Source organism: Anas acuta, chromosome 1 (genome assembly GCF_963932015.1).
Source record: "Anas acuta chromosome 1, bAnaAcu1.1, whole genome shotgun sequence".
NCBI classification, from domain to species: Eukaryota; Metazoa; Chordata; class Aves; order Anseriformes; family Anatidae; genus Anas; species Anas acuta.
This window is the reverse complement of record NC_088979.1, coordinates 1,929,050-1,956,393: the sequence shown is the minus strand read 5'-3', so window position 1 is coordinate 1,956,393 and position 27,344 is coordinate 1,929,050. Positions and strand designations below refer to the sequence as shown.

General features: G+C 56.3%; 3 protein-coding genes across 5 annotated transcripts in view; 2 read left to right on the top strand and 1 right to left on the bottom strand.

Moving 5' to 3' along the window:
- The window catches only part of ARHGEF17 (Rho guanine nucleotide exchange factor 17), a 37,208-nt gene extending 31,379 nt beyond the window's left edge, over positions 1 to 5,829 (top strand). The window contains exons 20-21 of the mRNA XM_068689885.1: positions 2,802 to 3,044; positions 5,032 to 5,829. Coding sequence (XP_068545986.1) covers positions 2,802 to 3,044; positions 5,032 to 5,225 — 437 coding nt within the window. The 3' untranslated portion in view covers positions 5,226 to 5,829. The remainder of the gene's footprint in view (positions 1 to 2,801; positions 3,045 to 5,031) is intronic.
- Positions 5,830 to 6,698: 869 nt separating this feature from the next.
- RELT (RELT TNF receptor) lies at positions 6,699 to 14,465 on the top strand. 3 transcript variants are annotated; one of them, XM_068690180.1, is made up of 11 exons: positions 6,699 to 6,812; positions 9,714 to 9,937; positions 10,598 to 10,672; positions 10,800 to 10,951; positions 11,062 to 11,147; positions 11,380 to 11,598; positions 11,844 to 11,924; positions 12,023 to 12,104; positions 12,213 to 12,440; positions 12,527 to 12,662; positions 14,446 to 14,465. In XM_068690180.1, exons 2-11 carry the CDS (start codon positions 9,908 to 9,910, stop codon positions 14,446 to 14,448), a joined length of 1,092 nt encoding a protein of 363 aa, XP_068546281.1. In that variant the 5' UTR covers positions 6,699 to 6,812; positions 9,714 to 9,907; the 3' UTR covers positions 14,449 to 14,465. The 3 variants fall into 3 exon arrangements, with proteins under 3 accessions (XP_068546281.1, XP_068546206.1, XP_068546118.1); XM_068690105.1 differs by lacking the exon at positions 14,446 to 14,465 and adding an exon at positions 13,032 to 13,357 and having other exon boundaries at positions 6,701 to 6,812; positions 11,383 to 11,598; XM_068690017.1 differs by lacking the exon at positions 14,446 to 14,465 and adding an exon at positions 13,032 to 13,357 and having other exon boundaries at positions 6,701 to 6,812.
- A 263-nt stretch (positions 14,466 to 14,728) lies between these two features.
- FAM168A (family with sequence similarity 168 member A) lies at positions 14,729 to 27,105 on the bottom strand. The gene is made up of 5 exons (XM_068690308.1): positions 25,498 to 27,105; positions 21,428 to 21,570; positions 20,067 to 20,241; positions 18,856 to 18,986; positions 14,729 to 18,252 (listed from the first exon to the last, which is right to left on the bottom strand). Exons 1-4 carry the CDS (start codon positions 25,610 to 25,612, stop codon positions 18,874 to 18,876), a joined length of 546 nt encoding a protein of 181 aa, XP_068546409.1. The 5' UTR covers positions 25,613 to 27,105; the 3' UTR covers positions 14,729 to 18,252; positions 18,856 to 18,873.
- Positions 27,106 to 27,344: the final 239 nt, after the last annotated feature.

Here is a 27,344-nt window from a genome sequence, read left to right as displayed (position 1 = left end):
ACGATGCAGAAATAGAGTGGGTGCGGCGAAATGCCGTGCAGAAATCAAGCAGGTGCTGCAAAATGCTGCACAGAAATCAAGCAGCAGCTCCAAAATGCCATGCGTAAACCAGGCAGGTGGCTCCATAATCCCATGCAATAGCACCACACCTGGGTGTCTGCAAACCCTGTGCAGAAATAGAGTGGGTGCTGCAAAATGCCTTGCAGAAATCAGAAAGCAAATGCAAAATGCCGTGCAGAAATAGAGTGGGTGCTAGGAAATGCCATGAAGAAATCAGTCAGCTACTGCAAAATGCCATGCAAAACCAGGCAGGGAGCTGCAAAATGCCATGCAGCAATACACCACGCTGGGATGGCTGCAAACCCCATGCAGAAGCAGATCTGGTGCTGCAATGTGCCACAAAGAGATAGAGGGGATGCTGCAAAATGCAGAAAGCAGCTGCAAAATGCCATGCAGAAATAGAGCAAGTGCTGCAAAATGCCTTGCTGCAATCAGGCAGTGACTGCAAAATGCCGTGCAGAAATAGAGTGGGTGCTGCAAAATGCTATGCAGCAATGCACCACCCCTGGGTATCTGCAAACCCTGTGCAGCAATAAAGCGGGTGCTGCAAAATGTCTTGCAGAAATCATGCAGCAACTGCAAAATGCCATGCAAAACCAGACAGGGAGCTGCCCAATGTTATGCAACAATGCACCACACCAGGATGGCTGCAAACCCCATGCAGAAGCAGAGTGGGTGCTGCAACATGCCATGCAGAGATTGAGGGGACGCCTCACAATGCAGAAAGCAGCTGCAAAATGCCATGAAGAAAGAGTGGGTGCTGCAAAATGCCGCACAAAGCCAGGTGGGCAGCTGCATAATCCCATGCAGCAATGCACCACCCCTGGGGATCTGCAAACCCTGTGCAGAAATAAAGCGGGTGCTGCAAAATGCCTTGCAGAAATCACGCAGCAACTGCAAAATGCCATGCAAAAGCAGGTAGGGAGCTGCAAAGTGCCATGCAGCAATGCACCAAACCTGGACAGCTGCAAAATGCCATGCAGAAATAGAGCGGCTGCTGCAAAATGCCATGCAAAACCAGGCGGGCAGCTCCATAATCTTATGCAGCAATGCACCACCCCTGGGTATCTGCAAACCCCATGCCGAAATAAAGCAGGTGCTGCAAAATGCCTTGCAGAAATCATGCAGCAACTGCAAAATACCACGCAAAACCAGGCAGGGAGCTGCCCAATGCCATGCAGCAATGCACCACACCTGGATATCTGCAAACCCTGTATGGAAATAGAGCGGGTGCTGCAAAATGCCTTGCAGAAAGCAGGCAGCAGATGCAAAATGCCATGCAAAAGCAGGTAGGGAGCTGCCAAATGCCATGCAGCGATGCACCACACATGGACAGCTGTAAAATGCCATGCAGAAAGAGCGAGTGCTGCAAAATGCCATGCAAAACCAGGCGGGCAGCTGCAAAATTCCATGCAGCAATGCACCACACCTGAGTATCTGCAAACCCCATGCAGAAGTAGAGCAGGTGCTGCAAAATGCTGTGCGGAAATCATGCAGCAACTGCAAAATGCCATGCAAAACCAGACAGGGAGTTGCCCAATGCCATGCAGCAATGCACCACACCTGGATGGCTGCAAACCCCATGCAGAAGCAGAGCGGGTGCTGCAAAATGCCTTGCAGAAAGCAGGCAGCAGCTGCAAAATGCAGTGCAGAAATAGAGTGGGTGCTGCAAAATGTTATGCAGCAATGCACCACCCCTGGATATCTACAAACCCTGTACAGAAATAGAGCAGGTGCTGCAAAATATCTTGCAGAAATCATGCAGCAACTGCAAAATGCCCTGCAAAACAAGGCAGGGAGCTGCAAAATGCCATGCAGCTATGCACCACACCTGGACAGCTGCAAAATGCCATGCAGAAATAGAGCAGGTGCTGCAAAATGCCATGCAAAACGAGGCGGGCAGCTCCATAATCCTATGCAGCAACGCACCACACCTGGGTAACTGCAAACCCTGTGCAGAAACAGAGCTGGTGCTGCAAAATGCCATGCAGAAATTATGCAACAACTGCAAAATGTCATGCAAAACCAGGCAGGGAGCTGCAGAATGCCATGCAGCAATGCACCACACCTGGATATCTACAAACCCTGTATGGAAATAGAGTGGGTGCTGCAAAATGCCATGCAGAAATTGGACAGCAAGTGCAAAATGCCGTGCAGAAATAGAGTGGGTGCTGCAAAATGCAGTGCAGCAATGCACCACCCCTGAGTATCTGCAAACCCTATGCAGAAATAAAGCGGGTGCTGCAAAATACCGTGCAGAAACCATGCAACAAATGCAAAATGCCATGCAAAACCAGGCAGGGAGCTGCCCAATGCCATGCAGCAATGCACCACACCTGGACAGCTGTAAAATGTCATGCAGAAATAGAGCAGGTGCTGCAAAATGCCATGCAAAACGAGGCGGGCAGCTCCATAATCCTATGCAGCAACGCACCACACCTGGATATCTGCAAACCCTGGATGGAAATAGAGCGGGTGCTGCAAAATGCCTTGCAGAAAGCAGGCAGTAACTGCAAAATGCCATGCAGAAATAGAGTGGGTGCTGCAAAATGCCATGCAGCAATGCACCACACCTGGGTATCTGCAAACCCTGTGCCAAAATAGAGCGGGTGCTGCAAAATACCTTGCAGAAACGATGCAACAACTGCAAAAAGCCACGCAAAACCATGCAGGAAGCTGCCAAATAGGGGCAGGCTGATTTTTTTGGGGGGGACAACGGTGACGACGCATCCCACCCGCAGGCTCGGATGCCATCATCCGGCAGCACAAGGCGGCGTGCCTGCGCATCACGGCGCTGCTGGCCTGCAAGGAGCTGCTGTGGATCGGGACGAGCGCCGGCGTGGTGCTGACGCTGGCGCTGCCGGCCAAGGCGGCCCCGGTGCTTGTGGGGTTGGCTCAGGGCCATACGGGGCACGTCCGCTTCTTGGCCGCCATCCCCTTGCCCGACGGCTTCGACCTCCTCTTCCCGCTGCCTGGGCAGGAGGGTAGGAGGGGATAAAGGGTGGGAGGGGTTAATGGGGTGGGGTTAATGGGGTGGGTGGGGTTAATGGGGTGGGAGGGGTTAATGGGGTGGGAGGGGTTAAAGGGTGGGTGGGGTTAATGGGGTGGGTGGGGTTAATGGGGTGGGTGGGGTTAAAGGGGTGGGAGGGGTTAAAGGGTGGGTGGGGTTAAAGGGGGTGGGTGGGGTTAAAGGGTGGGGTTAATGGGGTGGGTGGGGTTTAATGGGGTGGGTGGGGTTAATGGGGTGGGAGGGACTAAAGGGGGTGGGAGGGGTTAAAGGGGGTGGGTGGGGTTAAAGGGTGGGAGGAGTTAATGGGGTGGGAGGGGGTAAAGGGTGGGTGGGGTTAAAGGGTGGGTGGGGGTAAAGGGTGGGTGGGATTAAAGGGTGGGTGGGGTTAAAGGGGGTGGGTGGGGTTAAGGGGGTGGGTGGGGTGAATGGGGTGGGAGGGGTTAATGGGGTGGGAGGGGCTAAAGGGTGGGAGGGGTGAAAGGGGTGGGAGGGATTAAAGGGTGGGTGGGGTTAAGGGGGTGGGAGGGGCTAAAGGGGTTGGGTGGGGCTTAACAGGGTGGGAGGGGTTAAAGAGGGTGGGTGGGGCTTAATGGGGTGGGTGGGGCTAAAGGGGATGGGAGGAGCTTAACTGGGTGGGTGGGGCTAGAGGGAGTGGGAGGGGTTAGAGAGGTGGTGGGAGGGGCTAAAGGGGGTGGGAGGGGCTTAATAGGGTGGGTGGGGTTAAAGGGAGTGGGTGGGGTTAAGGGGGTGGGAGGGGTTAGAGGGGTGGTGGGAGGGGCTAAAGGGGCTGGGAGGGGCTTAACAGGGTGGGAGGGTCCAGAGGGGTTGGGTGGGGTTATAGGGGTGGGTGGGGCTTTGGGTAAGGGGAGGGGCTGGTGGGGGTGGGGCTAAAGGGGGGGAATAAAGGGAGTGGGCGGGGCTAAAGAGGTGGGTGTGGCTTAAAGGAGTGGGTGGGGATAATTGGGGCGGGGAGCTATTTGGGGTGGGAGGGGCTACATGGAAATGGGTGGTGCTAATTTGAGTGGGAGGGGCTATTTGGGGTGGGAGGAGCTACATGGGAGTGGGAGGGGCTAATTGGGGTGGGAGGGGCTACAGTGCGCTGGGAGGGGCTACATGGAAATGGGAGATGGTAATTGGGAGTGGGAGGGGCTAATTGGGGTGGTAGGGGCTAATTGGGGTGGGGGTAGCTATTTGGGGTGGGAGGGGCTATATGGCAGTGGGAGGGGCTACATGGGAGTGGGAGGAGCTACATTGAAGTGGGAGGGACTACATGGGAGTGGGAGGGGCTAATTGGGATGGGAGGGGGTAATTGGGGTGGGAGGAGCTACATGGGGATAGGAGGGGCTATTTGGGGTGGGAGGAGCATTTTGGGTGGGAGGGGCTAATTGGGTGGGAGGTGCTAATTGAGGTGGGAGGGGATAATTGGGGTGGGGTGCTATTTGGGGTGGGAGGGGCTACATGGAAATGGGTGGTGCTAATTGGAGTGGGAGGGGCTACACTGGAGTGGGAGAGGCTAATTGGGGTGGGAGGGCTAATTGGGGTGGGAAGGGCTATGTAGCAATGGGAGGGGCTATTTGGGGTGGGAGGGGCTACATGGGAATGGGAGGGGCTACATTGAAGTGGGAGGGACTAATTGGGGTGGGAGGGGCTAATTGGGGTGGGAGGGGACAATTGGGGTGGGAGGGGCTAATTGGGGTGGGAGGGGACAATTGGGGTGGAAGGGGCTAATTAGGGCCAGGGTAGCTATTTGGAGTGGGAGGTGCTAATTGGGGTGGGAGGTGCTAATTGGGGTGGGAGGTGCTAATTGGGGTGGGAGGGGCTAATCAAATGGGCGTGTCTAACCACAGTGGGAGGGTCTAAATGAGATAGGAGGGGCTAATTACGAGGCAGGAGGGGCTTATTACCACCAGAAGCCCCCCTCCCACCTACTCCATTCCCCCCCCTCCCCTCTCCCACCCCAGGCCCCGAGCAGCCGAGCGACTCGGAACCCCGGGGGGACCCCGCTCGCCCCCGCGCCCCCAGCCTGGCCCTCCCCAAAGCCAAAATGCTGGTGATCAGCGGCGGCGACGGCTACGAGGATTTCCGCCTGACCAGCAGCAGCGAGACCGTGGGCCGCGACGACAGCACCAACCACCTCCTCCTCTGGCGGGTGTGAGGGGCTGGCGACCCCCCCCCCAGCCACCCAGCCACCCACCCTGGGGACCCCCCCCCTCCTCCCAAATCGCCCACCCAAAGGACCACCCCCCCCCCCCCTCTCAAGGACCACCTCCCCTAGCCCCAGCACGTCTCATCTCTCCAGCCCGGCTGCTCTCTGTGTGCTCTGGTGGTTGGGGGGGGAATGGATGGATGGATGGATGGACCCCCCCCCCAGCTGCCTCCCCCCACCACGGGGCGCTGCTTTATTTTTTTTTGGGGAGGGGGGGGGCACCTCGTTGCTTGGGAAGGAGCTAACGAAGCCTTTAACGAGCATCCCCCGGGGGATGGCTGGCAGGAGGCCAGCGTCGCCCTGCCTCGTTCTCCCCGGGTTTTGTGTGTGCCTGCTTTGGGGGGGGGGGTTAAAAAATAAAAAAATAAAATAAATAATGGGGGGGGGCTGCCGCACGGCGGTGACCCCCTCCCCACTTATTCCGGGACAGCCCCAGGGACTGTGTGGCCCCCCCAGGGCCTCCCGCTAACCCGCTCGCTCCATCGCCAGCACCCAGATAGCTCTGTTTGTTTGTTCGTTTGTTTTAAATATATATATATTATATATATAGAAATAGCCCTATTTATTTTTTGGGGGGGCGCAGAAATGGGAAGAAGAGCTGGAGCGCACAACGGGGGCGGAAAAGGTGATTTTGGGGTTCAGAGCACGGTTTTTCCCCCAAGAATGGGGGATTCGGATGCTGAGAACCTGCTGGGATGTGGGTGAAAATTTCCCCAAATCACTGCTGGACCCCATAAATGTGCTGGGGACGCTATGGGGACACACTGGGGATTTGGGGGGGGGGAATCACGGAGGGGAAGGGAAAAAATATAAAAAATATATTTTTTTTTCTGCCCCCTCTCCACATTTCCTACGGGGTTTTGTAACCTCTCGGTCCCCGTTGCCCACCGAGGACCCCAAAACTCCCTGCTGTGCCCTATAGGGACTCTGCCACCCATCATGGTCACGGGTTCCTCCCTGGGACGGGGCGAGGATGGGACCCCCCCAGGGGGGTTACCAAAGCCCCCCAGGGCTGGCGGCGATGAAGACTCCGGTGGGAGGAAGAAAACCCCAAACCGCCGGGCCAAGGGGTGTCACCCCTGGGGAAGGGGCCGGGATTTGGGGGCTCAATGGGGGCCAGCACCCATGGGTGTCCCCGCAGACCCCCCCCCAAAAAAAAAAAAAAAAATGGGGGCAAAAATCATTAAAAAAACCCACAATTTTCATCAAATCCCCTGCCCCGTGGCGTCTCCGCCCACCCCGATTTTAATTTTTCCCCTATTTTTTACCCCAAAATCCCCCCCCACCCCCGATCCCACTCCCCCTCCCCCGCCAGGCGGCGCTGCCCGTGGGAAAGGGCGGGGGGGGGGGGATCCTCGGGGGGCGGGGGCGCTGACGTCACAAAGAGGGGGGAGCCCCGCATTGTGACGTCACAAAGGGGGCGGGGCCCGGGGGGGGCCCCGGAGCGCGCCGTGGGCTCCATTCATAAAGCAGCGGCCGCGGGGGCGGCCCCGACGGGACCCCCCCGGTGTCACCCCCATAAGGGGGGGGACACAGGTGAGTGTCCCTCTGCCCCCCCCGTGGGTGTTTCACCTCGGGGGGGGGGTTTCTGGGGTCGGGGGGCTCGGGTTGGGGTTGTAAAGGGGGAATTTCCCCCCCCCGGGGGGGGCGAGGAGGGGATTTTGGGGGGATTTGGGGGGATTGGAGGGGTTTGGGGGGGGGGATGCTTGTTTTGGGGGCTGGTTCTGTGTGCTGTGCTTCTTGGAAAAGCGGGGAAAAAAGGAAAAAAAAGGGAAAAAAAGTAATTATAAAAGGGGGGGGGGGTATTGATTGCCCCCCCCTCTTGTCCCCAAAGTGGGCTGGAGCCCCCCCCCGGCTTCATCTGCACCAGGAATATAGGGCAGGAGAGGAGGGGGGGGAAAGTAGGTTATGAGAAACTCTGCGGTAACCGGCTGGGAAAATGGGTAGGAACTGTGGGATTTTGGCTTTTTTCTTTTTTTTATATAATTTTTTTGGGGATGGAGGTGGAAAATCCCAGCCGGACGTGCTTCTGCTGGGGGGCTGCCACCCCCCCACTGCTCTTGGCACCGTTTATGGGATCGTTTTGCTTCCGCACCGCGGTCTCACAAAGGTTTATTTGGTCCCCCAGCCCTAATGGGGTCTGAGGGGGCCGAGCTTGGACCCATTGGGGGGGCCCAAAAATCCCCCCTTGCCAAAGGGGCCGCCAAGTGCTGTTCCCAAAGGGTTTCTGCACAGTTCCTATTTTTTTTTTCGCTCAGCTGAAACCCATGGGGAGGGGAAACCCTGCCCCAAATCCCTGTGGGCACCTTTGGGTTAAGGGGGGGGCAGGAATAAAGGATTTATTTTATTATGGGGGGCTGCTGGCCCCAAAACCAAACCACCTGCCCCCTGGCTGTGTTGGGGGGATATGGGGTGAGCAGAGGTCAGCTCTTCCCTAAAAAGCTTCCGAATTTGGTGCTGGTGAGTCTGGAGGTTTCCACTTTTTATTTTGGGGTTTTTGGTGGCCGGGAGCAGGCAGAGCCCCGGTCCCCAAACTTTATCCCTCCCCCGTAGCTCGAGCATCCCAGGGCAGCGTCCATCCCAGTACAAAGCACGTACTGGGACCAGTGTCCTCTGCTTGGGGCTGGTCCCACTGGAGCTGTTAACCCTTTTTACAGCGTGCCCCTTACCCCAAAACCCTTCAAATTTGTGTCCTGGGATGTGCAGGCTCTGCTCGCCCTTGGGTGCTCCCCAAAATCCCCAAAGGGGTCAGGGAAACCTCGGTGCAAGCGGGGGTGGGATATGGGGTGCGCACCCATGGGTGCCCACAGCGGCGCTCGGATCTGCTCACCCTCTCCACCCCAAATCCTTCCCTGGGGGGGGAACCTCAGCAAAACCCCCAAAGGGATTTAAACGTCTCCCATCCCAAAATCCTGAGCCGTCAGAGCCCCAAACGCCGCCTCCCCGGAGGATTTTAGGGCTTTATGGTGGGTGAGGAGTCACCTCGGGGTGCCCTGCGCGGGGATCTGCATTGCAGCACCCTGTGCTGCTGCGGGATTTCCCTCTCCCTTCCCATATAGGGGCAGCTGCCCAAATTCTGGGGGGCTGGGGAGCCCCGCCGACAAGTTTTGGGGCTGGGAAGGTCGATTTTGGGGTCATTTGTCAGGGATGAGGCTGTGGGTTTGGGGATGCTTTGGGGGCGTTTGGGGAGCCACCTCCCCCTCTCCAGGCTCTGTTTCGCCCCCCCTGCGCTCCACCCACCCCATGGACCCCCCCCACAGACTGGGAGCTACTGGGAGGCACTGGGACACCCTGACACGGCTCCTGCCGCACCAGCTGCGTCCCAGGTGGCTAATTACTAATTACTGCCGGGCACTAATTACTCATTACGGTGCCAGCCCCCCCTCGGCACACAATGACCCCTTCAGCAGCGGCACCCCCAGCACTTCGGGGGCGGGTTTTAGAGGGGTTGTCCCCGCTCCCCCACCCCATCTTCATTTATTTCCCGTGGATTATTTTTTTTAATTGATTTATTACTGATAATTATATTGAAATTTAGCACCGGTCGCGAAAGCTGAGGCTGAAAAGCTGCAGAATTTGAGGGCTGGGGGGCGATGGCCCTGGTGCCCGGGGGGATTTGGGGTGTCCCTGAGCCCCCGAATCCCTTCCGTGCTTCGTGGCACTGGAGGCAAAAATAAAGCTCTGACCCCATAAAACTGGTGGTTTTTGGCAATTTCTTCTTGCCCAAACCTTGAGGATCCAGCAGCAAACGGGGCGCAGAGGGCGCCACCATGGGCACGTTGTTTTGCCAACTTGTGAGCCCAGATTTGGGATTTTCGGAGCGCGCACCAGGGCGCCTGGGTGCTCTCCAAAGGGTTTTTTTTTTTTTGCCCCATTCCTGGGAAGACTTCCAGTTGCCTTTTAACGATTTGCCTTTAATTAAACGCACTGAGGCTGCAGGGAGCACGGGTGCCCCCGATCCGATTTTGTCTGCGGTCGAATCGGGCAAATTTGCCCAAATTTGCCAAATTTTCCCCCACAGGAAGGGAGAGGGGGGCTTGGAGGGGGGCGCACAGGGCTCCCAGGGGGGTTGGAGCAGGAGCAGGTTGTGTTAGCGGCGCTGAAAGGGGTGGGAGGTGCGAGTGCTGGCTGGGTTTTGGGGCTTTTTAAGCTAAAATTGGGATTTCTTTGGGTGCTGAGTCACTAAAGGCCGGGCTTCAGCTGCGCCCAAAAGGGGCTCCTGCAAAACGTGTGGGGTTTATGGGTTTGGGACTTTTTTTTCCAGTCTTGAGGGTGTTTTGCTCTATTATAAGGGAAACTTTAGGGTTTGGGAAGTAACCCCAAAGCTGCCCTGCTGCAGCAAACGGGGCCGGGGAGCGCCCCGGCTGTGCCGTACCCTTTTTCTGTTCCTTTTACTGTTTCTTGTATTTTTTTTTATTTATTTTTATTTTTTTTCAGCTGGATTGCTTCCCAGAACTGCTGCCAAAGGGGGTGCTCGTGTAAAAGCACCCAGACCATGAGCCCTCGCTGTCCCCAGGGCAGGATTTAGGGGAGAAGGGGGGGTCCCCGTCCCCATCCCATCCCCGTGGTGCGGAGCAGGGGGGTTCCTGGCCCCGTTTCCCTGCAGGTGTCCCCCGGCGAGGAGCAGTGGGATGCGCTGGTGGCTCGTCACCGTCCTGGGGGTGAGTACGGCCTCGTCCCCCTCGCTGATGTCCCTGTCCCCTGCTGCCCCCCCCCCAGGGCTGAGAGGGGTCAGCCCAGGGCACTTGGGGACGGTGGAAATACCCCAGGGTGCTTGGGGTGATCCCAAAATAACCCCTGTGCACCAATAGGGACAGCTTTGGGACAGCCACCCTGCCCCCGTGCCCATGCCAGGGGTGCCTGGTTGGGGCTGGGGGGGTTATTTTTATTTTTTTTATTTTATTTTATTTTATTTTATTTTATTTTATTTTATTTTATTTTATTTTATTTTATTTTTCCTCCTGGTTTGCGCTCGCTGCAGTGCGCGCAGCGGGTTTGCGCCCGGCACTTTGCTTCTGGTGGGGTTGCCTCCACCCCGTCACCTGCAGCGGGTTTGCATCAAGCTGCGGTGTTTATTATGGGATGGCTGGTGCCTGGCACGTTGCTCCCAATGGGTTTTTGCATCCACCACGGCCCCGGCGTCGGGGTTGCACCCAGCATTTTGGGAGCGTGGGGGTGGCACCCGCTGCGCTGCACGCACCCACCCCATTGCTGGCGACGCGGTGCGTGCGATCCCTTTGCATCAATCCTGCCTCCACGACGCTTTTGCATCCACCGCGATGCTTGGGATGGGCTCAGCACCACCCCTGCTTCTCCCACAGGTGCTGAGCGGCCCCGGCGCAGTGACCGCAGGCTGCGGGGTGCCACGATGCCCACCCGGAGAGGAACCCATTGGGGTAAGCGGTGCAAAAAGCAGCATCTCCATCCCAGAAGGCAGGAGCCGACCGTGGCACGGCCACCGTGCGGGCTCCATCCATCCCTCACCTCCTTTTCCATCCCTCACCTCCTTTTCCACCCCCGCAGGAGTGTGGCTCGTGCCGCCCGTGCCCCCCCGGTGCTTTCTCCCCGGGGGACGCGCCGTGCGCCCCGCACACCCGCTGCCACGCCACCAGCCGCCTCCTCCTGGCACCAGGGACGGCTGCAACCGACGCCCTCTGCGGAGGCTGCGTGCACGGGTGAGCCCTCAGCGGGGTTTGCTCCTTAGGGTGCTGTTTTTTGGGGTTTTGGGGGGGTTTGTGCGAACCCGCTCCGTCCCCAGCCCTGACCCTCATGCTGCACCCCGCAGGTTTTACAGCCCTGATGGCGAGAGGGAGCCCCAGGGCCGGTGCCTGCCCTGCTCCGCCGCCCCCCCCAGCACCCCGGGGTGCCCAGGTGGGTGCAGGATGGCACCGTCGGGTGCTCGGGCTGGGAGATTTCGGCTTTATTGCGTCGCGGGGCTGTGCTGGAGCGCGGGCAGGATGGGTGCGCGCCGTCCCCTACCCCACCTAGCTGTCACCTGGGGGCTGTGGGTGACATCCTGCCCAACTGGCAGCAGCTGAGGACGCTCCTGCTTGTGGCATGGGTGGGGGAGCTTTGCCAAAAAAAACGCTCCGGGTGTTTCCAGCAGGCCGGCGGCGAGCCCGGAGCGCTTCGGCACCGCGGGGGAGCAACGGCACGCGGGAAGCTCGGCCGGAGGAGGCGGCGGCGGCGCAGTCGGCCGTGCTGGCCATCGTGCCCGTCTTCTGTGCCATGGGCTTGTTGGGCATCCTCGTCTGCAACCTGCTGAAGAAGAAGGGCTACCACTGCACCGCGCACAAGGAGCCCGAGCCCGGGCTCGGCACCGGTGAGCCCCGGTCCCGTGCGCCCCGGTCCCGTGCGCCCCCGGGGTCGGGGTGTTGCCGAGCCCCAAGCCCGGTGTGGGGTGGGTTTGGACCCTAAAAAGGTCCCGGATCAGGACGTGGCTGGATGTGGCTCATTTGGGGTCACCCCCAAGCCGCTTCGCCCTGTTCGAGCGCATCCCCGTGGCTTTTGGTCCCCAAATTGTCCCCGTGGCCAGCGTGCCACCGAGCCCCCTCCGTGTGCCTCCAGGTCCCAGCTCCGTCTACCAGATTGAGGACGCCAACGAGGACACCATCGGGGTCCTGGTGCGCCTGATCACCGAGAAGAAAGGTCTCGAGGGGTGACAGGGGGGATGGGGGGGGGTCCCCAAATAGCTGGGGAAGGGTTTGGGGCGCCGAGGTGACCCTTTGCTGTCCCCCCTCCCGCAGAAAACGCCGCGGCGCTGGAGGAGCTGCTGAAGGAGCATCACAAGGCACAGCTCATGGCACCGGGCTGCAAACCTGCCTTTAAGTGAGCCCCCCAAAACCCCACTGAGCCCCACCCCGGTCCTACTGAGCCCCCCCCAACCCCACTGAGCCCCCCTCCATGTACCTGGCATCTCCTGTCCCCCCCTTGCAGGCTGCACCTCCTGCCTCAGTTTCCCCCCGCGTGCCGGCACCAGCAGCACCTGCACACGGTGCACGGCCCGGCCCCCAAATCGGACCCCCCCTCGGACCCCCCCTGCACCCGCTGCAGCCAGAAGAAGTGGCCCCAGGTGCTGCCGTCCCCCGTTAATGCCACCAAGGCCACCAAACCCGGGGCCAAGGCCGGCCGCCCCGGCGAGATCACCATCCTCTCCGTCGGCAGGTGAGTACAGGGTGGGCGCACGGGGGTGTGGGGGGGTCCCCACTGTGTGTTCCCCCCCCCCGGTGCTCACGGGGTGTCCCCTGCAGGTTTCGGGTGTCCCGTATCCCCGAGCAGAAGCCCGGCACGACAGCGGGGACCGGGGGTGACCCATCCCGGGGTCCCCTCCCCGCTGGCAGCGGGACGAGGCCGTCGTGGCTGAAGAGCACCGAGAGCCACCCCGAGGTGAGGAGGGGGCACAGGGGGGGCAACCCTGGGGTTGGGGGCGTGCAGGGCTCCGGGAGGGGCTGGGATCTTGGTGCCCTTCTGCTTTTGGGATTTTTTTCCTGGGGGAAACGGCGTGGTGTTGCGCCAGGCTGTTCACTCTGAAGCCTACTGAGGGCAGCTCTCAGCCTTACCCGGCGCTTTTGGGGCTCTCCAGCGGGGCGCAAACTTTTTGGGATTTCTTTTTCCAGACCTAACAGGGTTTTTTCAGATGGGGCTCACAGGGTGGGAGGTGCTGGGCGATGGGGACCAAGCGCAGCGGGATGGGATGGGATGGGATGGACGTCACCCCCACCCCTGTGACCACGGTCCCCTTTGCCCCCCCCTCAGGGCAGCCCCTCCGAAGCCAGGCTTGGGGACAGCACCCTCGCCATGTGACACCCCCGGGGGTCCCCAAATCGTCCCTGCTGCAGGGTGAGGGGCTCAGCACCCCACAGGGTGATCCAGCACCGCCCAGCCAAAGAAGGGGGTGCCACCGTGGTGTGTGTCCCCCCCCCCTGCTGGATGTCCCCAGCTTGGTGGCACCAGGACAACCGCGGCTCGCCGGGGCTCAGCACCGCCTCGCTCACCCCACCCGGGCCCTTTATGGCCATCGGGTGATGGATTCTTACTTTTATTTTTATTTTTTAAAGCCTCTTTTGGTTAATTTCTGGAAACGAAGTCACTCACACCGGGGACACCCCCCCCGGTCACGCAGGGGACCGTGTCCCCTCCCTGTCCCCAGCCTCACTGCCCACAGCAGGCTTGGCACCAGCGCTGGCACTCCCCAGCACCCCGTTTTGGGGCAGCATTGCCCCTTTTTTGTTTTTTTTTTTTTTCCTGTATTTATTTACCCAGCCCTTCGTCTCGTGGTTTCTTAAATCTTTTTTTTATTTGAAGCCTCCCGGGTTTGTTCCTGGAAATGACGTTAATAAACGTGCTCCGTTTTGGGGCAGGAACCTAGGCTTTGACGTTTCTTTGGTTTTTATTCTTATTTTTTCCCTTATTTCCTCAGTGGGGTTAAGGCAGGACCTGGGGGGGACTCAGTGACATAGTCCTAAGGGGGGCACGATCCCATGTCACCCGGAGAGGTGCCCGGTCCCTTGTCCTCTCCAACTGGCACCCGGCCTAGAGGTGGCCTCTGGGGGATGGTGACACCCATGGGTGACAGCAAGGTGGCAGGGACCCAGCAGGGAGGTCCCATTCTGCTCTCCAAACCGTGATTTTGGCAAAGCCACCGCGTGGGGACCCCTACAGAGAGGGTTTTGGTGACCTGGCCTGGAGGGGTGACACCCCTGGGCTGGAGGAGGTGGCTTTGGGAGGACGCTGGGGACATCCCAGTTGGAAACAAGACCTTTTTGGGGACGTTCCAGTTGGAAATCAGACCTTTTTGGGGTCACCACGAGCTGATATCTCTCCAAAACCCAGTGCTCAGCATCTCAGCCCATGCTGGTCCCCTGGGGCACGGCACAAATACCCCTGTGCGCCCAACCAAGGTTGGGCTCCATCCAAAATCCCACCACAGAGAATACTGGGGTGGCGAGGCTGTATTAGGACCAGGGGCTCAAGTCAGCACCATTCATCCCCCACAAACCCTCCCGGAGCACATTTGTGGTATGGGGCACTGCAGGACCCCATCACGGCCCCAAAAAAGCATCAAACCCCCGCGGGCTGCGTCGTGTTTCGGGCGATTTTTGGTTTTGGTTTGTTTTTTTTTTTTTTGGAAACATTTTTTAATAGTTATCGAATGTTCTACATCTTACAGTAAATATCGTACAGTTACAAACTCTTGGCTGAAACCCGTCAGGGAGATCACGGACTGATCTTCGGGACGAAAGGGAACAGAGGAAAAAAAAAAATAATAATAATAACAAAAAAAAAAACAACCGAAAAAGCCAGATTTACACTTTTATATTCACAAGCCGCGGCCGTGGGGCTCTCCAGCGCGTCGGTTCGAGGCCGTGTTCCCTACACACCTGGGAGACTGATTGGAAGACATCTTTATTTCTTTTTTTTTTATATTTTAATCTTTTTTTTTTTGCTTAAGAGTTCCAATAACAGCTAAAAACGAGCTGATCCGAGCCGTGCTGTTGGTCGAAAGGAATTAAAACGCCGATGGAGAGAGACGGACGGGGCGCGCGGGTTGGGTTTCGGCGGCTCCGTGCTGTGGGACGGGGAGGATTTGGGGTCTGTGTGATGCCCCCACGCCCCCTTTCCCCCTCCCCAATGCAGCCCAGTGGCCCCCCAGCCCTGCCGACCGCTGTCCCCGTGGCTCCTGCCGCTCGCCCTGCACCGAGGGATGGGACGCTGTGGGTCGATTGGGGTTTTTCCTACAGCCTGGCCACTAAAAGCGGTCATCAGACCACGTTTTTTGCTGCTTTTTTGGGGCGAAAAATCCCCCAGACCCAACGATTTGTAAGGGTCAGGCTGTGGCACGCCGTGCCAAAGCTCTCCTGCCTCCCGGGCTCCTTACCAGGCTTTGTTTGCCTGTTTTCCCCACGGGAAAGAGTCGCTAGGGCACAGCCGAGAAACCATCCTGCACGGCCGCCTGGATGGGAAAGGGAAGGGAAGGGGATGGGGAAGGGATGGGGAAGGGAAGGGGATGGAGAAGGGATGGAGAAAGGATGGAAAAGGGATGGGGAAGGGATAAGGAAGGGGTTGGGTTGGGTTGGGTTGGGTTGGGTTGGGTTGGGTTGGGTTGGGTTGGGTTGGGTTGGGTTGGGTTGGGTTGGGTTGGGTTGGGTTGGGTTGGGTTGGGGAAGGGAAGGGAAGGGAAGGGAAGGGAAGGGAAGGGAAGGGAAGGGAAGGGAAGGGAAGGGAAGGGAAGGGAAGGGAAGGGAAGGGAAGGGAAGGGAAGGGAAGGGAAGGGAAGGGAAGGGAAGGGACACACGGGACAGTCGGTGCTGGGCGCTCGCAGCCAAAAGCTGGGATCGCAAGAAGGGGAAGGAGCCACAGCCCTCACTCGGACTGGAAATAGCAGTTTAACAACAACAAAAAAAAGGAGAAGGGAAAAAAAAAGTGGATTTACAGGTACCCCACGGCTCTTATTGCTATCTGCAGCTGGTTGGATTTTAGCTTCAAAAACAAAGCCCCGAACGCGAGGATTTTCGCTCTCCGGGTGAGATCTGGGCTCCTCAACCCCGTGCCATGGGGGTCAAATTCCTCCAGGGGGGAAATTCCCCACTAAGAGGAATTCCTCGGGGCCAAATTCCTCGCTAGGGGCTGGGTCTGGGGGTCCCCCAGCCAGAAGCAGAGCCCCCAGCCCCCAAAAGCGGCCGGCGTCACTTCGCCCGCCGCGCTCCTCGCCTCTACAGCAAACGTCCGCCGTGAAACCAGACCAGAACGGAAACTTTAAAGAACACAGAAGGGTAAAAAGCGCTGAAATTACAAATTTCCAACCACACCGAAGCTTTACTGGGTGATTTGGGTTCGTCAGCCTCAGCCAGGGCGGCATGGGGCTGGAGGTCCCGGTCCTAACTATGGCTGGGAAGGGATTTTCATGGCAAAACTTTCCTTTTTCCCAGAGTTTTGCCCTCTGGAAAAGTGGCTCCATCACCTCTAAGGGGATTTTAACCCCTCTTGTCCACTAAACCTCGTCCTCCTGCCTGGATTTCCTCCCATAAAAGCGAGGGCAGAGGAGCTTTGGTGCGTCCCCAAAAACGTCACCGCCCCTTGCGAGGCCAGCCCGGTTAGCAAGGTCTTGCTCTCTCCCCACCACCTCCGAGGTGGCTTTGGTGGGGGCAGCAGCACGGCGGCCACCTCCTGGGCACCTTTTTCTTACCGTGGATATGGGCAGAGGAGAAAAGGCAGCGCCCCCAGGAGTGAGCCCCCACCCCAAAATTTGGCCTCTCCGGGGTCCCCCGCAGCTCCGGTTTTCCCCATGGGTGCCTGCAAAGGTGGCAGAGCGCTGGGTTTGGGATGGAAATCCTCCAAAACCCATGAAGGAAACCCTTCAGCAACCAAAACACCAAAATTTGGCTGCCAAAAGGGCTCGCCCAAGCCTCTCGCCCCATGGGCAGGAAAGGTTTTGGCTCCTCGCCCTCCGCGGGTGCCACTGAGCCAGGGGAAGGAATTAAAACAAAAAAAAAAAAGCACACCCAAACCTCATCAGATCCCACCAGCGAGGCGAAGACTCCGTAACCAGCAGCTCTGCACCATTTCTGGCACTTTCCTCCCCAAACTGAGCATTTCTGAGCATTTGGTGCTTTTCAAGGGCTCAGAAACCACAGGGACGTTTCCCACCGAGGGGCTGGAGCTGTCGGAGGGCTCCAGGAGCAGCGCAGAGCCCGGGGGCTTCGGGACTCGCACGCATGCCGCGGGGCGAGCGCAAATATTTTGGCACGCTGGAGGGAAAAATCCAAAATCTTTTTTTTTTTTTCCTCTTAGGAAAAAGGAAGAAAAATCTAGTTTTTGCTGAGAATTTACAAATGGTGTTGTCTGCAAGCGGGAATGCCCTCGAGACAGCCCCCTGAGCCCTTGGGCACCTCGGGGAAGCCCGGCGAGCGGGGTGCCACCGACCGTGCGCCCATGGGCGAGCCAAAAGTGCCCAAAACCAGCCCCAATCCTCACAGCCTCCACGAGCCCCTCACCTCTGGCTGGATCTTCACCACTTGGAGGAGCATTTCTCCTCCAACCTTGTCCATAACCCTAAAAAAAATGGGGCAGGGGGCACCCCCTCACCAGCCAGCCTCCGTCCCCAAACCGCTGGGCTCCGCGCTCCCATTCCCCAACCTCCAGCCGGGCTGAGAAGGGGCTGGGGAACCTCTCACCATGCCCAAAAGTATCCTGGGGGGGTCCTGGCCGCCCCTTCCCGTGCCAAAAAACACTTTTTTGCCCCTTTTTGTCACAGCAGACCCGCTGGCGAGCGGTCCTCCTACGTCCTACAAGCGAGGAGGGCGAGCTCAGCACCTCACCGCAGAGCAGGCGTTAGGATCGATCACGACAGCTACCTGGAAGACACCAATTTTTCCTGTAACGTGTTACAGAAGATTAAATAATTTAATGTTCTTCAACTAAAAACATCCCCCCCATCCCAAAAAAAAACAAACCCGAGCGAATGGGAACAAGCCTGCCTTACCCGCGCTGTGCTTTTCACGTCGTACCCTGAACACCAAAACCACTCGTACTAGGCGAAAGGAAAACCTAGGCTCTTGTCAACCACAACAACAAGGGAAAGAAATGGAGAAAAAAACACGGAAAGAACCCAAACGAATGAGAAATGGGGGGGATCTGAGTGAAATATGCTGAGCTTGCAGACGACGGGACCAAAGAGAGACCTTTACTATTGCTCCGTGTCGGGATGTGTGTTACACGACTGATGGGGGTCAGGGGAGGGGGGAAAAACAAAACAACAACAAAAAAAAAAAAGAGGCAGAAGATTAGAAAAAGCAGCTTTTACAAAAACCACTAAAGAATGCATAAAGTGACCCTTGCACTTTTTTTTTTTTTTCCTTTTTTTTTTGTTTTTTTTTTTGTTTTCTTTTGTTCTCGCAAACAGACGAGGTGCTGCAGTCCGGCGGCCGCAGCCCCGATGTAAGACTTGTGGAGTTGCATACGATGTCTGACTCTGGATCTGGAAGAGAGCAGAGACATCACGGAAGCGGTTGGGGGCACCGGGGAGGCAAAGTGAGGTCGGGCTCCAACCTTGGCTCGCGCTGCAGGAGGTTTTTTTGGGGCGTGGAGGGAGCTGAGCAAGCGTCGGGGCACCAGCAGAGAGCTTTAAGCTCGTGGCCATCTAATTTCACCAGGCAATTTGTCGTGGGATGGGTTTCTCTGATGTTATGTGAGGAGCATGGAGAGATGTAGGGTGACCTACGGGATAGGAGGGACCTGCTCTGTGTCCCCATCCAATTTTGGGGACCCCAAGGACCACGCCAACCCGCACGCAGCCTGGCTGGCACCAAAGAGGCAGGAAAAGGGGACTTCTCCCGACACATTTCAGCAGGGAAAGCTCTGCTCCGTGATGTGAAAGCATCCCAAACCTTCCCAAACCCATGAAGGCAAGGAGGATTCCCTCTCCAGCCCCAGCTGCAGCTGGAGCATCCAGAAAAAAGGGCTGGAAACGCAGCCAAGACCCTCCTGCGATGCACGGGGTCATGCCAGAGCCCTCGGTGCCCTGTTATAGGGCCAGCTCTGTATGGGGACAGAGCAGGGGAAGCTCTGGGGTGGCACTTACATGACTTGGCCGGTGGGTTTACCAGTGTGGAGGTACGTAGCTGTACGTGGGGGTTCCTTGAGCCCTGTACGTTGGCACGGAAACTGGATGTGCTCCGATTGCGGTGTGTTGTGGGGTGGTCAACAAGGTTCCTGCAAGGGGAAAAAGGAGGAATCCTTCACGTAATGGCCATTTCACAGCTTTTGGAGCCACCGCCACAGCCTGGCTGGGGCTGGGGGCACCCCTGGGTGCTGCTGCTCACCCCCTGCCCTGGTTTTATTTTAAAAAAATAAATGTTCCTGGTGTCTCGGGACGCACCACGAGCATCCTCTGCTAGCCACGGGGCAGAGAGCCTGGTGCCAGCCCCTTCTGTGTTGCTCTGCAGCTGATGTACATCAAGATTTTAGGGGAGAATTTGCACAGCAGACACAAGGAGGGCGAACACAGCCCCAAATTTCCCCGTTTTAGGCGTAACGGGCTACTTGAAACTTTAAAGCATCCTCCAGGCATGAATTTCATCCCCCACTTCTCGGCACAAGCACCCATAAATCTCTCTCGGAGTGGTTCCCTCAGCCGAGTCCTGTTTCACAGCTCCTGCAGATGCAGAGGGGTGAATAACGCCTTTCTTTGCATCACTCAATGCACAACGCCGAGAATTGTTGAGAGAAATAGAGGCTTTGGGGAAAAAAAATGAACACACCCCATGTCCGTGCTTGATGCGCTCTCAATTAATCACGTTTGCGCCTGGATTTAAGTAACCCCACGCATGAGGCACTCAGGGCTCAGCAACGATGCACAAACCAAGGTTAACTTTGTCAATTTGTGCAAAAAGACCTTGAAAGGATCTCAGCAAAGGAGCCTGAGGACAGAAATGCAGCAGTATTTGGAGACGAGCTCGGTTATGTCTCTATTTAGGGAACAGAGGGAAGAAAAATAGATTCCAGGATGCAAACGGGGGCCAAATGGAAGGAAGGTCTCCTGTGCTACCCCAAAAATGGGAGTGGTATCAAGATTTGGTGCAAATTAATTGAGTTTTGCCTGCAAAGGAGCAGCAAACCAGGAGGCAAAGCTGCTTTGTGCTTCCCTGGGGGTGTCGTAGGACGCGCTCGCCTCGCTGCGGTCCCCTGGGGGCAGGCACCGCCGCTGCCCACGGCCAGGAAAACCTCCCGCATGGGTCATTTTGGGGTTTGTCCCACCCGAGCCACGAGCTCGGACCTCGGGGAGCCTCTTACCTGCCGACATGGCCATGGTGGTCCCCGCGACCATGCCCATGGCCACGCCGTTGGTCCTGGGCGCAGCCACGGGGGCCGGGTAGATCGCCGACGGGATGCTGTTGGGCTGCACCACGGTGGTGTGATGGATGACGTGAGGCTGCGCCGCGTACACCGGCTGGGTGTAGTAAGCTCCCTGCTCGAGAAGGGGAAAAGCAGGGAGGTTTTTTTGGCACCCGGCACCAGGCGGGGTTTATAGAGGGGCAAACGCAGCCCTGCGCCCAGCGGGCGCCACCAGCACGCAGCTACGGCAGCACCGAACCCCAAAAAGGGGCAATTTGGGCAATTTTTCGTGCTCTGTTCATGTTTTGTAAATCTCTGACTCTTTCAGAGCTCCCCAAGGATCATTTCAACCATTTATTTTTTTTTTCCTGCAGTGGGAGTGGGGTGAGAATCAGCATCACAGGTAGGGGACGTGCCATGGTGCGTGGTTTATGGGGATGAAACGGGGCCTGAGCCCCAAATCCTTTGGTGTTGGTGGACAAAACGAGCAAAAGGTAGAAGAAACAAGGGGAAAGGACGGGTGGGAATAAAATAAAGGAGCCAACAGAGAAAGCCCCACATCCTAAATAATGAGCTGCCTGCAATGTGAAAGGCGCAAGGGCAAGAGATGCATGGGGCAGGCAGCGCCAGCGTCCCCGTGATGCCAACAGGGAAAAATTAGAGGGATCAGAACAAGGGAGGGCACAAAACAGGGAAAAGAAAATGCTCCAGTCCTGGCCGGGCATGGAGAAATCAGTTTGTGGCTGCAGGAGGAGTTGAATTTGGCATTAAAAAGGAAGGGAAATGCTGAAGGGCCAGATTGCTCTGGGGAGCGCATGATCCGCAGCATAAAGGGGATTTTCAGGAGGTTTCGGGGGATTTTGGGGGACCAACTGCGGGGTCCTGTAGAGGCAGCACAAAGAGCAGGATGATGGCCCTGGAAGCTCATCCCAGGTGCTCGGGGGAGGACACAAATCTGGGTCTTGCCCAAAGGAATTTGTGCTGTCACCAAGAAGGTGACACACTTCTATGGGACGTGGCAGGCACCTCGAGTGCAACGCCACCAGCACGGGAACCCTGGGGTCACCCGGGCTGATTTAGGACACAGAGCCAGGCTTGAACCCCAGCAGCCAGGCGTGTGATTTTGGGGGAACAGCCCCCACTCCCAGGGGTGTAATTTCGGGGGAACAGACCCCATCCCCAGCGATGTCACCCCGCTGATCCCACTGCTCATCCCAATCCAACCTCTCCATCCCTCCAGGACGTCACTGCCGGCCACAGCCACGGCCCCATAGGATCCTCGGCTGCCCGGGACCCGAAGTGAGGAGCGAGGCACGTACCTGGGTGTACAGATTCTGCTGGGGATAGGCACTTCTGATGGGGTACATCGCCGTTTGGTACGGGTTCGGAGACGGAGAGTAGGGAGGGGGCGCGTTGTTGCTCTGGGTCGGTGGGACCTTGTAGGGAGTCCCCGCAGTGTACCCTGGAGCGGAGAGACACGAACAGCCTGGGTTAGGGGCAGGATTTTGAGCTGCTGAGACAGCTGATTCAATAAATAGGGCTAAATTAATAGGGCTAAATTAATAGGGATTCAATTAATAGGGCTAAAACCATAACAATGATGCCCTTTTGCCTTAATTACGGTCTGGGTGGCTCGGGGCGAGCTGGGCTGTGTGACTCGGAGAGGTGTCCCCTTCTTCTCCCCATGCCCCAGAGATCACAGTGGGGCTCTCCGGACTGGGTTATCCTCACCAAAAGAGTCATTTGTGCATCTCCAAAGGTCACCTCATTTTAATAGGTGCTGTTCCACCACCTTTGTGTCCATCCCAAAAAAAGGACGAGGCGATTGCATCAATTGGGCTGGCACCCGATGGCCGGGGGTGTCCCTTTGGGGTATTTTAGCACAATTTACGTCAATTTGAGCTGCCCAGGTTTACAGAATTACACCTTCTTTCTAGGAACACTGGCTCATGCTGCTCTGAGGCACGCTGGAGATATTTGTCTGGTTTTTAAGGGACCTCCCTGAAATTAGGAGATTCCACGGCTGGGAGAAAAAAGGCCCCGGAGATTGCACAGGATGGAGAGGAGAAGTCAAGGCTCGGCACAGCGATAAGACGTCGAAACACTCCAAGATAACGAACTAATTGACTCAACCAGCGTTCAGGGCAGCAATTAATGAAGGACGAGGTTTGGAGGCCGCTAATAGGCCGCATTATCCGCCCAGCGCTGAAAGGGCTTGAAGATAACGAGGAGCTTTCCAGGAGCTCCCAAACAGCCTCTCGCTGCCTCCTGATGACCGCAGATGGGGAGAAATGTGTTAATTAGGGAGCAGGGGGGCTGTGACCCCGTTGGTGACTCTGAACCCAACTGCTTGGTCCCAATTCCGGCCTACACCGCGCGGCCGATTCCCGATGTCTCTCGCCAAGACCCTGCCAGCCCCTAGGAAGCGCTGAGAGCATCACCAGCCCCTGCCAGCCCCTGGAAAGCACCATCAGAGTGGGGAAATCATCTTCGGAAAGCCTTCTGCCACCACCTTCAGGGCTTTGCTCCAAAGCCTTCCCCAAGCAAGAGCCTCTCTCCACATCCAACAAGCAGAACTGGAGGCTCCTCGATCACAGTCCTCCAAAAACACCGCCCTGGCACTTGCAGACCAACCTCCAGCTCTTCTCTACGAGGGACTTTTTCCTGTTTTCATCTCATTTTTTCAAGCACAGACCTCGGAGGCTGTCGGTTCTCAGCACCACGCTTCGTTGCCGGAGCTCAACGCTGCACCCTTACCGCTCCGAGCGCAGACACCGAACCTTGCTGCGGTTCCCCCATCACTGAAACATGAACAATTTAGCTGCTGTGTTAAAAAAAAAAGGTATTAAAAGTAATAATCTGGGCAGGTTCAGTCTTCCTTGTTTATAAATCAGGAAAAAATGGAACAATTTGTGCCGTTTGCGGGTAAAAACAACTTGGTTTATGTTTTATGTTGTGTTTTTTTGTTTTTTTTTAAGTTTTATGGCACATGCTGATTTATACCACCCTTGGAAAAAAAACACATCTGACAGCTAATTGTCAAGCCTAATTACAACCATCTACCACCTTATTAGGATTAGAAAGTTCGCGTGGCCTGTGCCACCGCCGCCCCGTGGTTCAGCAGCGGGCTGGGATTTTAAAGGCAAGAGCGAGCGTTTAAGCTGCAGCTGCTATTAAAATTGCTGATTAAATCCCTCGTGCCACTCCAGGAATCTCACCCTTATTGATCCCGCATGGGAGAAGTGCTCTGAATTGCACAGGTAATTTTTTTCCTATATTACCACTACGGCTTGTGGAGGTGGAACAAGAAAAAAAAAATAAAAATAAAAATAAAAGAAGCTCTGTGATGGATTTTGTATCACCGTTTTCTCTCGTTTCAGCATGAAGAGCATCAAAATGGGCTCTTGGGAAATCCAAGAGGTATTTTGGTATTTGGTAAATGCTGGGTGTCCGTGCAGCAGCGAGGTCTGGGGCTCGGGGCGCATGTGCCCTAAAAAACAGCCTCAATCCTTTTAGGGTTTGCTTAGGAGCAAAGATTCCCCTTGTACCACCCACATACGTCGGCCAGAGCTGAATTTTGCAGCGTTGTCATCCTGCAGGTGCAAGAAAATAAAACCCAAACGCAATGGATGGATGTTTGCAACCGGTTGGAGGTGACACGATGGCTCCGTGCCCGCGAGGTCCCTCGTGGTTGCGTGGTCTCCAGCTTGTTCCTGGGGTCTGGTCCTGCCTCTTCCACCCTCCTCCATCCAGCCTGGCTCTTCCTCCAGCAACGAGAAGCTTTTTAGAAATACTGCTGAGCAGGAGAAGGTGGATGCTCACACCTTAGCCACGATGGAGGCATGTGTCCAGCCCCTAAACAAGGCTCTCACTGCAGGTTCAGAGCCTGTTCCAACTCTTGGGACCCCTTCTGCAGGTACTGAGCAGCTCCTGTTTATCAATCTGTGTTTATCCATCTTCAGAGAGTGGCTCCAGTGCATATTTGTGGGCACTGCTCACCCCAGAACCATCCAAGGCTTCCCCATGGCTCTTCTCCATCCAGCTCAGGCACTTTGCTGATGCCCACGAGAAAGTTCTCAACGTCCCTCGAGAGCCTGGTTCGGAGAAAACCTGGGCAAGGGGGGATCAAACTGATTCAGGGTGCCCCATCTGAACTGCTCCTGATTTTACAGAGCCTGCCCTATTTATTGCAGCTCGTGGCTCTAAGCCCAAAGAACAGCCCCCGGCGTGTGATAATGGCCAAAGTGTGCCGGGGCCAGGACGGTGCCAGGACCAACAGGGCATGAGGAGCAGATCCTATAGCCCTGAGCAACATCCCAGCACCCAGGGTAGGAGCCCCGTTTCTTCCCCTTTGTTATCAAAAAGAAGCCATAGCTCTTCCCCTAAACTCATTCTTTGATTTAATTTAGCAGCCAAAAGCAGCCCGGAGCAGACCCCCAGCCCTGGATGCTTCAGCCCATGTGGGGTGGTTTGTAGCGTTCCCAACCTCACCGAGTCACTTAACAGACCTTATTTTTTCCTCCAAATGAGCCTGGGAGTTTCTCCAAGCCCCAAGGATGTTTAGAGGCACCAATGGTTTCTTTTACATCTTTTCCTACCTGAAATTTGCCCCTGTGCGTGGTCCTGCAATGTTCCCCGTGCTATCCGTGTTTTTAGTGTGATGCCTCTGCTGCAGGAATTGCTCGGCCCCGTACGGATGAGATTACACCTCCCGTGATCTGTAACCAACTCCCTCTCCTCCCACCTCCGCTCTGGCAGTTTGATTTAAGAGGTGGGAATTTCACCGGGCTTCCTGGAAAGCCACGCGTTATTTTGGAATTCTCTCTCGCTTTTTAAAGCTGTAAGAAATATTCTCCCCTTGGTTTTGCTACACGAGGAATGCTGCTAAAATAACGAGAGGGCTTGTCTGAATATATCCAGGCTGTGCCCAAATGCTTTGCAGGAGCATCACGGCTACAGGTAAGCACCTGCAAGCAACCTTGTGTGGACCGAAGAGCCGAAACAAAGACCTTGGCCCTTCTCCAAGTGCCTTTTCCTCCTCCTAAGGAGCATAAGGAGGGTCAGGGCTCTCCTTTTCAGACTCCTTCCCATTTTTAAGAAGTGCAAACAGCAAGGAGAGGGGACACACAGAAATCCAGAGCTCTGCAACGTCTTGCGTGGCAGCAGAGCGATGCTCCCATCCTCAGGACCCCAAGGACCTGCAGCACCCATCCCTCCTCCAGGGCTCAGCACTCGGGGCAGGACACATGAACGCCCCCAGAATTACCCCCTCGGTTGCAAATGACAATGAGCCCGTCCCAAACAAACCCTCCCAGAGGCACAAGGAAAGGAGGGGAGGCAAACGGGCACGGAACAACCACGTAAAACCCCAAAGGAAAGGTTTATTTACTGAATGCTGCAGAAGAAGCCTGATAAGTTCTGTTCTCGGTCCCAGTGTCCACTGGGAGGTGGAAGGTGCCCTCCGTGGCACAGGACGAGGAGGTCTGTGGCCAGGCTTGCTTCATCAGAAGTGTAGCTTGAGCAGAAAAAGAAAAGAAATGTTAGAGCACCGAAGGCACAACAGCCCGCAGTTGTGTCACATTTGAGCCACTTGGCTGCCCTCCTCCCTTTTCCTCCTTGTTTCCCACGTGTGGCTGGTCTACACGGGGTACACGACCAGCGTGGGTGGCTTTGAGGACATTTCTGGGGACAGGGGGATTTTTGGAGCAGCATGCTAACGCCGGTTTTGCACCGTAAGCCTATGTGAAATCGTGACTTCCAGTCAGCAGATGCTTAGAGAGACACCCCGACCCTACAGGATTGAGGGGGCTCTGAAACAAGGCAACCTGCAACACGAGGCGGTGGTGGGAAGCTCGTCCTGATTAATGAAGTAGTACTGATGGACGCACGTAAGACAAGTCAGGAGAAATCTCAAGAGGCAAATGTTGCGGGATTGGAGAAGGCGGCACCAGCATTCGGTTATTTTGTAGGTCTTTGATTTTCTGAAAGAGGAAAATGTCTTGGACTTAACCACCGTAATGCTAATTCTATGATCACGGAATCATTTAAGCTGGAAAAGACCTTCAAGATCATCAAGTCCATCACCCTGACCTACCAAGTCCCATCACCAAACCACGATCCCAAAGCCACGTCTCTTGAATGCCCGCAGGGACGGGGACTCCACCACTGCCCTGGGCATCCCAGTCCAATGTTTGCCCCTCTTCATGAAGAAATTCCTCCTTATGTCTAACCCAAACCTTCCTTGGTTCAATGCTATGCCTTTATCCTATAGCCAAATACGTCGCCAGTGCCACCGCCCTTGTGCTTAGGGCTATCTGGAGCACGTCTATGGAGAAGCCCGACCTTGCCTTCATCCTTCCCAGAGCTTTCCAGGTCTTTTCCTCATTTATTTCTGAAACAGAGGAGCTGTCACCATTTTTCTGTTCCCACTAGTCTCAAATTTGGGTGTTTGTTCTCCTTTCAGGGCATTTAATTCCCGTTTCCTTATCAACGGGGGCGTGCGGCCTTCAGGTAGGCCCAGCCTTTGTTCGACCACCCGGGAGGGCCTCTCCTCACAGCTCAGCCCCTTCCCAAGTCGATCCAGTTGTCGTTATAAAAGAAATAAGCTCTAGGTTTTCTGTTTTTGGTACATATTTCACACACCCAGCTGCTGAGGAAAGCAGAGCGGGTGAGGGCCGATCGGTGCAGAAGCCGATGAGGGTGCAGAAGACAAAACGAGGCAGCTGCCGGAATCAGATGAAATCTCCAATTTATGTCTTCTTTAAAGGTATTTTGGGTGAAAATCGGAAGCTCGGCTGTTGACACGCTCGCTCGACACCGAATTATTGAATTCCCCAAGGTCTCCAGAGCTCAACGCTGGCTCTGCTCCCCTCGTGTGTGTGCTGAGTGGATTGGGGACCCGAGGGAGCCAAGGCAAGATGAAGCCCTGGGGTACTTTGCTGCTTGATTTTATGGACACAAAACAGCTAATTTGGGCTGGCTGCCCACTAACGAGTGCTCCCGGAGCTCCTCAGGCACTCAGTAAAGGGGTTCTGGGTCAAGAGCCTCGTGGAGGGGGGAAAAAAATTGAAAAAAAGGAACTTTGGGCAACAGAGATGTGATTTTGTGGTTTCATAGGCAGGGAACTGTGCCAGCAGAAGCAGCCAAGCTTGGACGAAGCTGTCTGGGGCAGAAAGAGGAGCTGTTTAGAAAGGACACCGTGGCCTGAAGAAGGATGGGGGATCCTTATCCTCCCCC